The sequence below is a fragment of the Oncorhynchus masou genome, chromosome 11 (assembly GCF_036934945.1).
Source record: "Oncorhynchus masou masou isolate Uvic2021 chromosome 11, UVic_Omas_1.1, whole genome shotgun sequence".
Taxonomy (NCBI): domain Eukaryota; kingdom Metazoa; phylum Chordata; class Actinopteri; order Salmoniformes; family Salmonidae; genus Oncorhynchus; species Oncorhynchus masou.
Window position 1 is genome coordinate 59,709,669 of NC_088222.1, and position 13,279 is coordinate 59,722,947.

The 13,279-nt window shown below is 44.9% G+C and overlaps 1 protein-coding gene across 1 annotated transcript in view; it reads left to right on the forward strand.

The window, feature by feature from the left end:
• The window catches only part of LOC135548909 (MAP/microtubule affinity-regulating kinase 4-like), a 63,600-nt gene that overhangs the window by 33,909 nt on the left and 16,412 nt on the right, over positions 1 to 13,279 (forward strand). The window contains exons 5-15 of the mRNA XM_064978983.1: positions 59 to 124; positions 733 to 803; positions 2,566 to 2,622; positions 6,202 to 6,438; positions 8,146 to 8,265; positions 9,372 to 9,471; positions 9,731 to 9,840; positions 10,106 to 10,289; positions 10,856 to 11,082; positions 12,656 to 12,759; positions 12,948 to 13,217. Of these exons, the coding sequence (XP_064835055.1) occupies positions 59 to 124; positions 733 to 803; positions 2,566 to 2,622; positions 6,202 to 6,438; positions 8,146 to 8,265; positions 9,372 to 9,471; positions 9,731 to 9,840; positions 10,106 to 10,289; positions 10,856 to 11,082; positions 12,656 to 12,759; positions 12,948 to 13,217 (1,546 nt within the window). The remainder of the gene's footprint in view (positions 1 to 58; positions 125 to 732; positions 804 to 2,565; positions 2,623 to 6,201; positions 6,439 to 8,145; positions 8,266 to 9,371; positions 9,472 to 9,730; positions 9,841 to 10,105; positions 10,290 to 10,855; positions 11,083 to 12,655; positions 12,760 to 12,947; positions 13,218 to 13,279) is intronic.

Genomic DNA, 13,279 nt, shown 5'->3' on the forward strand with positions numbered 1-13,279 from the left:
GATAGGGGATTTTATTAATTTATTCTTTTTAATCTGATTTTATTTTTGCCTACTACAGTGCAGCTGTTCGAAGTGATTGAGACGGATAAGACCCTTTATCTAATCATGGAGTATGCCAGTGGAGGTGGGTGCATCTGCCTTCCTGTCTGTTTCAATAGGCTTAGCTACTGTCTCTCCGTAATGGCTGACTAGCTTGTGTTTGATTAACAGGGGGAAAACTATAAATAAACCAATGGAGATTACTCAAAATTACAACCTAATGCAACGGTTGTTCATTACGTACTCCTACTGTATGTGTATGTAAACATATAACATAATGTTGCATATTTTACCTTTGGTGTTCTATAAAATGATATGATAAATGTAGGGGGGAGTGTGGTAATAGGCTTATAGCTTAGGACTGGGGTTTTAGTGGCCAGGGAAAATATTTCTACCAGCATGAAATGTCATTAGGATAGAATATAGGAGGCAGCAGGCCACAGCCCCACAGTCTCTGTCATGACAACATTACTGTTAGGCCTTTGATATTAGCTACTGGAAACATATTAGTTTAATAACTGTTAATGATGGTTGGAAATACAGAATATTCTAAGAATAAAATATGGAGTACAATACGAGTATAATATGGAGCCAGGAAAGTGTTGAAGCAAGATTGAGTGTACATTATAATGCATTGAAACATATTTTGTTACATATCTCCATCATCATGTTGACCACTCTTCTTTTTTTCAGGTGAAGTGTTTGACTACCTCGTCTCTCATGGGAGAATGAAGGAGATTGAAGCCAGAGCCAAATTTCGGCAGGTATGACGACCAACTGTATGCCGTCTATACTGCATATCTGTCTGTCTGTTTGTCTGTCTATCTGTCTTTGTCTAGTTGACTGCCTGGCTGGCCGCTAAACTTTCTATCTTTGTCTGTCTGTACATCTCTGTCTTGTCTGTCTGCCGCTCTGTTTGTCTTTCTGTCTTTCTTTGCCATTTGGCTTGCTAGCTGACTGGCTACCTGCTAACCTGTCTGTCTGTCTGTCTGTCTGTCTGTCTGTCTGTCTGTCTGTCTGTCTGTCTGTCTGTCTGTCTGTCTGTCTGTCTGTGTGTGTGTGTGTGTGTCTGTGTATGTACAGTTGAAGTCGGTCGTTTGCATACACCTTAGCCAAATACATTTAAACTACATTTTTCACCATTCCTGACATTTAATCATAGTAAAAAATTCCCTGCCTTAGATCAGTTAGGATCACCACCTTCTTTTAAGAATGTGAAATGTCAGAATAATAGCAGAGAGAATGATGTATTTCAGCTTTTATTTCATCACATTCCTAGTGGGTCAGAAGTTTCAATACAATCAAATAGTATTTGGTAGCATTGACTTTAAATTGTTTAAATTGGGTCAAACATTTCGGTAGCCTTCCACGAGCTTCCCGCAATAAGTTGGGTGAATTTTGGCCCATTCCTCCTGACAGAGCTGGTGTAACTGAGTCAGGTTTGTAGGCCTCCTTGCTCGCACACGCTTTTCAGTTCTGCTCACAAATTTTCTATAGGATTGAGGTCAGGGCTTTGTGATGGCCACTCCAATACCTTGACTTTGTTGTCCTTATGCCATTTTGCCACAACTTTGGAAGTATGCTTGGGGTCATTGTCCATTTGGAAGACCCATTTGCGACCAAGCTTTAACTTCCTGACTGATGTCTTGAGATGTTGCTTCAATATATCCACATAATTTTACTTCCTCATGATGCAGTGGCTTCTTTCTTGCTGAGTGGCCTTTCAGGTTACGTGGATATAGGACTCTTTTTACTCTTTATATAGATACTTTTGTACCTGTTTCCTCCAGCATCTTCACAAGGTCCTTTGCTGTTGTTCTGGGATTAATTCGCACAAAAGTACGTCCATCTCTAGGAGAAAGAACGCGTCTTCTTCCTGAGCGGTATGACGGCTGCATGGTCCGATGGTGTTTTATACTTGCATACTATTTTTTGTACAGATGAATGTGGTACCTTGAGGCGTTTGGAAATTGCTCCAGAGGATGAACCAGACTACACATTTTTTTCTGAGGTCTTGGCTGAATCCTTTTGATTTTCTCATTTTTCCCAGCAAAGAGGCACTGAGTTTGAAGGTAGGGCTTGAAATACATCCACAGGTACACCTCCAATTGACTCAAATTGACTCAAATGATGTCAATTAGCCTATCAGAAACCTCTAAAGCCATGACTTAATTTTCTGGAATTTTCCATGTTGTTTAAAGACACAGTCAACTTGTATGTGTATGTGAACTTCTGACCCACTGGAATTGTGATACAGTGAATTCTAAGTGAAATGATCTGTCTGTAAACAATTGTTGAAAAACTTACTTGTGTCGTGCACAAAGTAGATGTCTTAATCAACTTGCCAAAAATATTGTTCGTAGACAAGACATTTGTGGAGTGGTTGAAAAACAAGTTTTAATGAGTAGAACCTAAGTGTATGTAAACTTCCGACTTCAACTATATGTCTTTGTGTCAGGTTGTCTGTCTATTTGTCTGTTTGTCTGTCTGTCCGTCTGTCTACTAACCTGTCTCTCTGTCCTCCAGATCGTGTCTGCTGTCCACTACTGCCACATGAAGAACATTGTCCACCGAGACTTGAAGGTAAGAATGAGGACATTCTGTAGAGCTTGATTGAAAAGCTTGTTAACTCACTTTTGAGACAATGGCCTTTGAATGTTTTGGTATCTAGTGAAGAGCTATTTTTTGTCTATACTCATTCAGCACCGTTCACACCCTCTTAAGCTTTAGCCCCACCCATCTCTTTAGCTCTAGTTGATTATTTGTTTACCGCTGGATAACATGAAAATCTCCTAACCAGCTCTGCTGGCAACAATTTCATTCCGCTTTTTTGCAGACGTTTACTGACACCGGCCTTAAGACATGTAGCAAACAATGAACCTAGCTAGGTAAACAATGAACCTAGCTAGGTTAACAACGTGTAAGATCACACACGTCACGTAACGTTAGCCAACGAGCCAGCCAGTTAAAGTTAGCTAGTTAAAAAACAATGAACATAGTGCCAAATCATGTCATCACTACCCTGCATGAATATGTTGGGAGTTAACCAACAAGGTTCAATGTTTGCTAGCTAACATTAGGCTCTAACTAGAAAAGCAAACAGCTCTGGGATACACATAATGACATCAGCTAAGGAGCCAGCCAGCTAACATTAGCTAGCTAGCTAACAGTACACTTTAGCTTAAGACATGTAGCTAGTGAAACAACGTGTAAGATCACACATGTCACGTAACATTAGCTAACAAGCCAGCCAGCTAATATTAGCTAGTTAAACAACAATGAACATAGTGCCAAATCATGTCGTTACTACCCTGCATGAATATGCTGGGTGCTAACCAACCAGGTTCAATGTTAGCTAGCTAACATTAGTCTCTAACTAGAAAAGCAAACTGCGCTGGGATACGAATAATAATGTCTGCTAGCTAGGGAGCCAGCCAGCTAACGTTAACAGTACACTATAGCTTGAAATGAAACCACTTTCTGTCAAAATTAGAAATGTGTAATATCTGAAAATGTAGCGAGCTAACGCTAGACTATCCTACCTGTATACATCATCATATACAGTGCCTTGCGAAAGTATTCGGCCCCCTTGAACTTTGCGACCTTTTGCCACATTTCAGGCTTCAAACATAAAGATATAAAACTGTATTTTTTTGTGAAGAATCAACAACAAGTGGGACACAATCATGAAGTGGAACAACATTTATTGGATATTTCAAACTTTTTTAACAAATCAAAAACTGAAAAATTGGGCGTGCAAAATTATTCAGCCCCTTTACTTTCAGTGCAGAAAACTCTCTCCAGAACTCACACTCTTATCCAGAGCTACTTACAGTTAGTGCATTCATCTTAAAATAGCTAGGTGGGACAAACACATATCTAATGGCGAAAGTTAAAACTGCCAAAAATGCACAGTCAAAGAGGGGAATAATTATTGTCAATTCAATTAAATAAAAGGTTTTAATAGAGGCATACTAAGACAAAATAAATGTGTGTGTGTGTAAACAATAACACATGAGCAAATTAAGAGATTAAATAAAATGAGGGAAGTGAGTGTTCAACAAATAACTATGCAAATGAGGAAAAGCTTTGCGCAATAAGGAAATATACACCTGGCTCAACTAGAAGTGTGTCTCTAATAAGCGACTGTTGTGTTCAGTGATTTAAGCAAATAAACGCCCGGGCTATTAATTGAAGTTTTACAGGTATTGTGATTATTATTGGATATTTACATCCTTGAACATAAACACAGACAGACGGAATGTGAGTCACTTCTTCTCCCAGTGTTTCCGGTGTACTTATCTATAATACACTGCTCAAAAATTAAAGGGAACACTTAAACAACACAATGTAACTCCAAGTCAATCACACTTCTGTGAAATCAAACTGTCCACATAGGAAGCAAGACTGATTGACAATAAATTTCACATGCTGTTGTGCAAATGGAATAGACAACAGGTGGAAATTATAGGCAATTAGCAAGACACCCCCATTAAAGGAGTGGTTCTGCAGGTGGTGACCACAGACCACTTCTCAGTTCCTATGCTTCCTGGCTGATGTTTTGGTTACTTTTGAATGCTGGCAGTGCTTTCACTCTCGAGGTAGCATGAGAAGGAGTCTACAAACCATACAAGTGGCTCAGGTAGTGCAGCTCATCCAGGATGGCACATCAATGCGAGCTGTGGCAAGAAGGTTTGCTGTGTCTGTCAGCGTAGTGTCCAGAGCATGGAGGCGCTACCAGGAGACAGGCCAGTACATCAGGAGTCGTGGAGGAGGCCGTAGGAGGGCAACAATCCAGCAGCAGGACCGCTACCTCCGCATTTGTGCAAGGAGGAGCAGGAGGAGCACTACCAGAGCCCTGCAAAATGAACTCCAGCAGGCCACAAATGTGCATGTGTCTGCTCAAACGGTCAGAAACAGACTCCATGAGGGTGGTATGAGGGCCCGACGTCCACAGGTGGGGGGTTGTGCTTACAGCCCCCAACACCGTGCAGGACTTTTGGCATTTGCCAGATAACACCAAGATTGGCAAATTCGCCACTGGCGCCCTGTGCTCTTCACAGATGAGAGCAGGTTCACACTGAGCCATGTGACAGCCCGTTACGCATGATGACACATTAATGTTGTTCCGACACTTGAAGTTCACAATAGTTCATATTGATTAAGTATTTTTAATGGCAACACTTTGGGTTGAGTGCAATATTCCTTTCAAATGTTAAGAACTTGATTCCATACAAGGACAGTCTGGAGACGCCGTGGAAAACGTTCTGCTGCCTGCAACATCCTCCAGCATGACCGGTTTGGCGGTGGGTCAGTCATGGTGTGGGGTGGCATTTCTTTGGGGGGCCTCCATGTGCTTGCCAGAGGTAGCCTGACTGCCATTAGGTACCGGAATAAGATCCTCAGACCCCTTGTGAGACCATATGCTGGTGCGGTTGGCCCTGGGTAATGCAAGACAATGCTAGACCTCATGTGGCTGGAGTGTGTCAGCAGTTCCTGCAAGAGGAAGGCATTGATGCTATGGACTGGCCCGCCCGTTCCCCAGACCTGAATCCAATTGAGCACATCTGGGACATCATGTCTCGTTCCATCCACCAACACCACGTTGCACCACAGACTGTCCAGGAGTTGGCGGATGCTTTAGTCCAGGTCTGGGAGGAGATCCCTCAGGAGACCATCTGCTATCTCATCAGGAGCATGCCCAGGCGTTGTAGGGAGGTCATACAGGAACGTGGAGGCCACACACACTACTAAGCCTCATTTTGACTTGTTTTAAGGACATTACATCAAAGTTGGATCAGCCTGTAGTGTGGTTTTCCACTTTCATTTTGAGTGTGACTCCAATTCCAGACCTCCATGGGTTGATAAATTTGATTTCCATTGATCATTTTTGTGTGATTTTGTTGTCAGCACATTCAACTATGTAAAGTAAAGTATTTAATAAGAATATTTCATTCATTCAGATCGAGGATGTGTTATTTTAGTGTTCCCTTTATTTTTTTGAGCAGTGTATATCCTATAGCCTAAAATCCAATATGACATGCTCTCTTTCTCCCCCTTCATCCCTCCATCCCTTTCCTCCATGCCTTCTTCCACCCCTCCCTCCTTCTCTTCCTACCCTTACCCTACTCTCTCCCTGTCCTCCCCCCGTCCCTTCTCCAGGCCGAGAATCTCCTGCTGGACGCCAACGCCAACATCAAAATCGCCGACTTCGGCTTCAGCAACGAGTTCACACTGGGCAACAAGCTGGACACGTTCTGTGGCTCTCCACCCTACGCCGCCCCGGAACTGTTCCAGGGGAAGAAGTACGACGGGCCCGAGGTGGACGTCTGGAGCCTGGGGGTCATACTGTACACGCTGGTGTCAGGATCGCTGCCCTTCGACGGGCAGAACCTCAAGGTGTGTGTTTGTTAGATGTGGATGTCTGGAGTCTGGGGGTCATACTGTACACGCTGGTGTCAGGATCGCTGCCCTTCGACGGGCAGAACCTCAAGGTGTGTGTTTGTTAGAGGTGGACGTCTGGAGTCTGGGAGACATGCTGGACACGCTGGGGTCAGGATCGCTGCCCTTCGACGGGCAGAACCTCAAGGTGTGTGTTTGTTAGAGGTGGACGTCTGGAGTCTGGGGGTCATACTGTACACGCTGGGGTCAGGATCGCTGCCCTTCGACGGGCAGAACCTCAAGGTGTGTGTTTGTTAGAGGTGGATGTCTGGAGCCTGGGGGTCATACTGTACACGCTGGTGTCAGGATCGCTGCCCTTCGACGGGCAGAACCTCAAGGTGTGTGTTTGTTAGAGGTGGACGTCTGGAGTCTGGGAGACATGCTGTGTACGCTGTATACGCGTGTGTGGGGTCTGTGTGGCTGGTAATCTGAATGCTTCCTAGGTTATAGCGTTGTGCAGAGTGCATCTAGTGTGCAATGGGTGTCTTATTTCTACTGTACTGTATGTCTGTGTTGGTATGTGTCTGGGTTGGCCTGTTGTGATTGACAATTTCAAATCAAATCAAATGTATTTATATAGCCCTTCGAACATCAGCTGATATCTCAAAGTGCTGTACAGAAACCCAGCCTAAAACCCCAAACAGCAAGCAATGCAGGTGTAGAAGCACGGTGGCTAGGAAAAACTCCCTAGAAAGGCCAAAACCTAGGAAGAAACCTAGAGAGGAACCAGGGGGTGGCCAGTCCTCTTCTGGCTGTGCCGGGTGGAGATTATAACAGAACATGGCCAAGATGTTCAAATGTTAATAAATGACCAGCATGGTCGAATAATAATAAGGCAGAACAGTTGAAACTGGAGCAGCAGCACAGCCAGGTGGATTGGGGACAGCAAGGAGTCATCATGTCAGATAGTCCTGGGGCATGGTCCTAGGGCCCAGGTCCTCCGAGAGAGAGAAAGAAAGAGAGAAAGAGAGAATTAGAGAGAGCACATGTGGGGTGGCCAGTCCTCTTCTGGCTGTGCCGGGTGGAGATTATAACAGAACATGGCCAAGATGTTCAAATGTTCATAAATGACCAGCATGGTCGAATAATAATAAGGCAGAACAGTTGAAACTGGAGCAGCAGCACGGCCAGGTGGACTGGGGACAGCAAGGAGTCATCATGTCAGGTAGTCCTGGGGCATGGTCCTAGGGCTCAGGTCCTCCGAGAGAGAGAAAGAAAGAGAGGAGAGAATTAGAGAACGCACACTTAGATTCACACAGGACACCGAATAGGACAGGAGAAGTACTCCAGATATAACAAACTGACCCTAGCCCCCCGACACATAAACTACTGCAGCATAAATACTGGAGGCTGAGACAGGAGGGGTCAGGAGACACTGTGGCCCCATCCGAGGACACCCCGGGACAGGGCCAAACAGGAAGGATTTGGTGTGCTTGACAACTTGTTTTTGGTGTGTGCTTGCAATGTGTATTTGATCTGTGTTTGACAGTGTAGGTTTAGTGTGTTCGTCGTGTGCTTAAAAACATGTGTGTTTGTCACTACCCACAGGAGCTGCGTGAGCACATCCTGAGGGGGAAGTTGCTTGTGCCTTTCTACATGTCCACCGACACTAACCCTTAACCTCTGACCTTTACCTTGACCTCTCCTCTCCATCGCGTCCTATAGGAGCTTCGTGAGCGCGTCCTGAGGGGGAAGTATCGCGTGCCCTTCTACATGTCCACCGACTGCGAGGGGATCTTACGCCGGTTCCTGGTGCTCAACCCTACCAAGCGCTGCACCCTAGATGTGAGGAGGACCAACCCCCCAACACCAATGCCTGATTCACACTATAGGACCATCCCAAACCGTACTGATCTGGCTTGGATATTTACTTTTCACATTGACCTTTGCTACATAGATTCAGCAATTATAGTGGATTCGTAACCATGCCATCCCAGTACAGCTTGGCTTGTCTCAGTAGTGTAAAAAGGGAATAATAACAGCAGTAAATGTCACACACTAATAGCCCAACATGTAATAAAGCACCAAACCACCATAACATGAATATCACCTAAATCCCCAACACACACACACACACACCACACACACACACACACACACACACACCACACACACACACACACACACACACACACACACACACACCAAATAAAATACAATTTTCCACACCAAATCAAATCAAATTGGAGTAATCAAGGTGACAGACAGTGACACATTTAATACCGTCTTGCACACTCTTGCCTGCATCCAACTGATCTGGGGCTTAATCATGAATAATAATAAGAATATAGCTACGTCTCTCTCTTTGCTTCTCCTTTATGCACTTGAAGAAATTAATTTGTTCAAAACTGTTCAAGTATTGTCTTTCTCTCTCTTTGAGTCAACTACTTACCCCACTTCATACACTACATTGCTAGCTAGCTGTAGCTTATGCTTTCAGCACTAGATTCATTCTATGATAGGTTGGACGACATTCTCATCATAATTACTTTGTAAGTCTATGGAAGGGGGTGAGAACCATTGTATTGATGTCAATGTACCCAGAGGAGGACGGAAAATAGTATCCTCCAGCTACACAAGGGTGCTAACCTATAGGGTGTTGTTGAGGCTACTGTAGACCTTCATTGCAAAACAATCAGTTATTTGGTGACGTGAATATATGTAGTATAGTTTTATCTAAAACCAATTCTCTATTTTTAGGATTTCTCAGATGTTCCTCCCCTTCCTCCTCTGAGGAGCCTCCACTGACACACACATACACACACACACACACACACACACACATACACACACACACACACAAACAAACATATACACAAACACACAATCACACATGCACACACAATTTCCAACTTTACTTTCTAACATTGAATCTTGTTGTGATGCCACAGCAAGTCATGAAGGACAAGTGGATAAACGCAGGGTATGATGAGGATTCCCTGAAGCCCCATATAGAGCCTGTCGAGGACTACAGTGACACTAGTCGCATAGGTGAGCTAGCTAAGTTCAGGCCACTGGGTTGCCATCCACCATTTTGGCTCTAGGGGCAATGTGCATTTTGGCTCTCATGACATCTTTAGACAGTTCATTTCATGCCAATTTGACATTCTCATGAAACACATTTCAGATATATGTATCTTTAAGTCCTAGTTGAAATCTGTTCCTGAAATTCAGCAGGAACATTAGCTTAAAATTATTTCCAAAATGTCGGCCTTCTTTTTCCTCATCTCCCCTCATTTTTGGTCCTCAGAGGTGATGGTGGGGATGGGCTTCACTCCAGAGGAGATCAAGGACGCTCTGCTCAACCAGAAGTACAATGAGGTCACCGCCACTTATCTACTGCTGGGCCTCAAAAACGAGGTGAGATGTCTGGGCCTGGCCACCAGATGGCAGCACAAGATATCAATAATCTATTATACAGAAATACACAGCCCTAGTTATCAGTATGTATGCTTGAATTAGGTAAGAATGTGTTTAACAAAAGAGGTATTTTGATATTTATATAGCCATATTATGTGAATTTGATGAAAAATAGCATACCGGTTCACTGAATGCCACAATGCTCTTGGTGGCTCCATATTCAGTCCATGCAGCAGGCTAAAAGGAGGGTTTTTCTTGGTAACAGGATGGCAGCGAGTCTCGTTTGGCCAGTACCCTGTCCCTGGCACGGATCCGGCCCAGCCCCATCACCAATGGGACCAACAAACACTCCTCGGCCACTGCAGGCTCCTCTTCCTCCTCTTCCTCGCATAGCAAGACCCAGCGCAGCGCCTCCACCTATCACAGGCAGCGGCGGCACAGTGACTTCTGTGAGACTTCACTTCTACTGTGCCTTCTACTGTATATTTCACTGTACCTTCCACTGTATCCTCTAGTCTACTCTAACCCTAACCCTTCTACTGTATATTTCACTGTACCTTCCACTGTATCCTCTAGTCTACTCTAACCCTAACCCTTCTACTGTATATTTCACTGTACCTTCCACTGTATCCTCTAGTCTACTCTAACCCTAACCCTTCTACTGTAGATTTCACTGTACCTTCCACTGTATCCTCTAGTCTACTCTAACCCTAACCCTTCTACTGTAGATTTCACTGTACCTTCCACTGTATCCTCTAGTCTACTCTAACCCTAACCCTTCTACTGTAGATTTCACTGTACTCTACCTTTCCTCACCTGGTCTCATATCTGCCCCATATACTCAGCTCCTGTCCTGGCCACTGACTAAGTGTGTGTATGGGTGCGTGCATGCGTGCACATATGTGTCTTTGTCCGTGCCTGTGTACACACGAGTGTATATGTGTGCGTGCCTGTGTGTGCACGTGTGTGTATATGTCTCTGTGTGACAGTGTTAACATGTGTGGTCGCCCCTCAGGCGGGCCCTCCATGCCCGTCATGCACCCCAAGCGGAGCCCCACCAGCACGGGTGACCGGGAGCTGCGGGAGGGGCGCATGCCACCTCGTAAGGCCAGCTGCAGTGTGATGGGCAGTCGCTCGCTGCCCCCCTCCAGCCCCATGGTCAGCAGTGCTAATAATCCCAACAAGTCAGAGATCCCCGACCGCCGCAAGGAGATGACGGCCACCACAGTGAGAAACAGTGAGGTAGGAATGGTGGGTTGGGGGGGTGTTAAAAATGGAACTCTATTCCCCAGTGGAGGCTGCTGAGGGGAGGACGGCTCATAATAATGGCTGGAATGGAGTGAATGGAATGATGTCTGGAATGGAGTCAATGGAATGATGTCTGGAATGGAGTCAATGGAATGATGTCTGGAATGGAGTCAATGGAATGATGTCTGGAATGGAGTCAATGGAATGATGTCTGGAATGGAGTGAATGGAATGATGTCTGGAATGGAGTCAATGGAATGATGTCTGGAATGGAGTCAATGGAATGATGTCTGGAATGGAGTCAATGGAATGATGTCTGGAATGGAGTCAATGGAATGATGTCTGGAATGGAGTCAATGGAATGATGTCTGGAATGGAGTCAATGGAATGATGTCTGGAATGGAGTCAATGGAATGATGTCTGGAATGGAGTCAATGGAATGGCACCAACCATTCCACTCATCCCGCTCCAGCCATTACCACGAGCCCGTCCTCCCCAATTAAGGTTCCGCCAATCTCCTGTGCTATTTCCTAAGTAGTGCATTACTATAGAATAGGGTGCCATTTAGGATGTGGCCTAGCAAAGATTTATGTTTCATGCTCTGCGTTTGAAATGGCCCCCTGTTCCCTAAGTCAGTGCTCACCAGCCTTTTCTGAGTCAAGATCACTTTCTGAGTCAAAATGCAATCCAAGCTCTACCTCTCAGATTTAATTTAAACATGACTTTAAAAAGCCTCTGCTCTTCCTCCCTCCTGTTAGAAAAGGAAACACATTTTTCGCACTGCATTATTTCTGCCTCATGTACACATTCATGTTGTTACACCTATGACCAAAGAAAGTGAAATATTCGTTGGTATTGAAAAAGACACAAGCCGCTAATAATAACAGGGCAAACTTATCGGAATACTTTTCTATACTCAATCATTGCAGTGCTTGTTGTAACGTGAGTGGAAGTAGAGACGCATCTTATGGATTATAGAAGTTTTGATCAAAGTGTTGACAGTGTTGAATAACAACTTAAACATGAACTTACTCTTAAAAACAGAGTCTCTCTCTAGTCATGGTTTTAAAAGATTTGAAATCTCACAGTATCAACTTTGCTGTGCACTCGAGGCTGTGTAGACACGGTGATCTGAGATATCTGATTGGCCAGTGGTAAGCCTATAGGTGCTCTTGATTTGCTCTCTGGGCCTTCCGGATAGGCGGAGTTCTACTGTCAGACACATGAAATTGTTCAAAATGGGAATAATTTGCCTTCCCTGTGCTACGACCTGGAGAAATGAAACCACTCTCAAATTCATAGACTAGAGCTATGGAAGCAAGGACTGACCATCCATGTTATCAAAATGATAGTTTTAAAAATGTTTTGAGGCTATAAGTTGCTTGTTTAATTTGACATTGTTTACAAACATTGGAGAAAAATAAGCTTGTATTTTAGGTTCTGATGGGATACGATGGGGTACGGTGCCAAAAAACGAACAAATAAAAAATGGATGTAGCAACTAAGGAGACCAACGTGTAACTATGGTAATGTCTGATTTGGACATGTGTTCTGATCCCGCCCTCCAGAACAATATCCCAGGAAGTGCAATGACCCGCCGGAACACATACGTCTGCACGGACCGCTCCAGCACCGACAGACACTCCTTGCTGCAGAATGGCAAGGAGAACAGGTAAAGGCCATGGAAGGACAAGGGAGGGAGAGACTCTCGAAAAGATATCCTCTCATGTCCGCTGATGATGATATTTTTAGTGTTGTTGTTTTTTTTTATGTCAACCATGTTATTGTGAAGCCAAAGACAAATGTCCACTTTGTGTGGACTGTAACATTTGTCTAATTCTAATTGCTTCTCTCCTCCAGCTCGCTGTCCCACCGCCTACCCCCCACCTCCCCCTCCACCCTGAGCATCTCCGGGGCCTCCTCCTCTGGCGAGCGCTGCCGTCTGACACGGGGCTCCACGATCCGGAGCACTTTTCACGGGGGCCAGTTGAGGGACCGGGGCCCGCCCGTCTACTCTGCCCCGCCCACCTCCCCCACGCTGTCCCACCACGACGCCAGTCCACTGCCGCACTCCCGCAGCCGCGCCACTTCCAACCTCTTTACCAAACTCACCTCCAAACTCACACGCAGGTAAGAGGTCAGCTCCGTTACAGTCACCTCCGTAACAGTCAGCTCCGTTACAGTCATCTCCG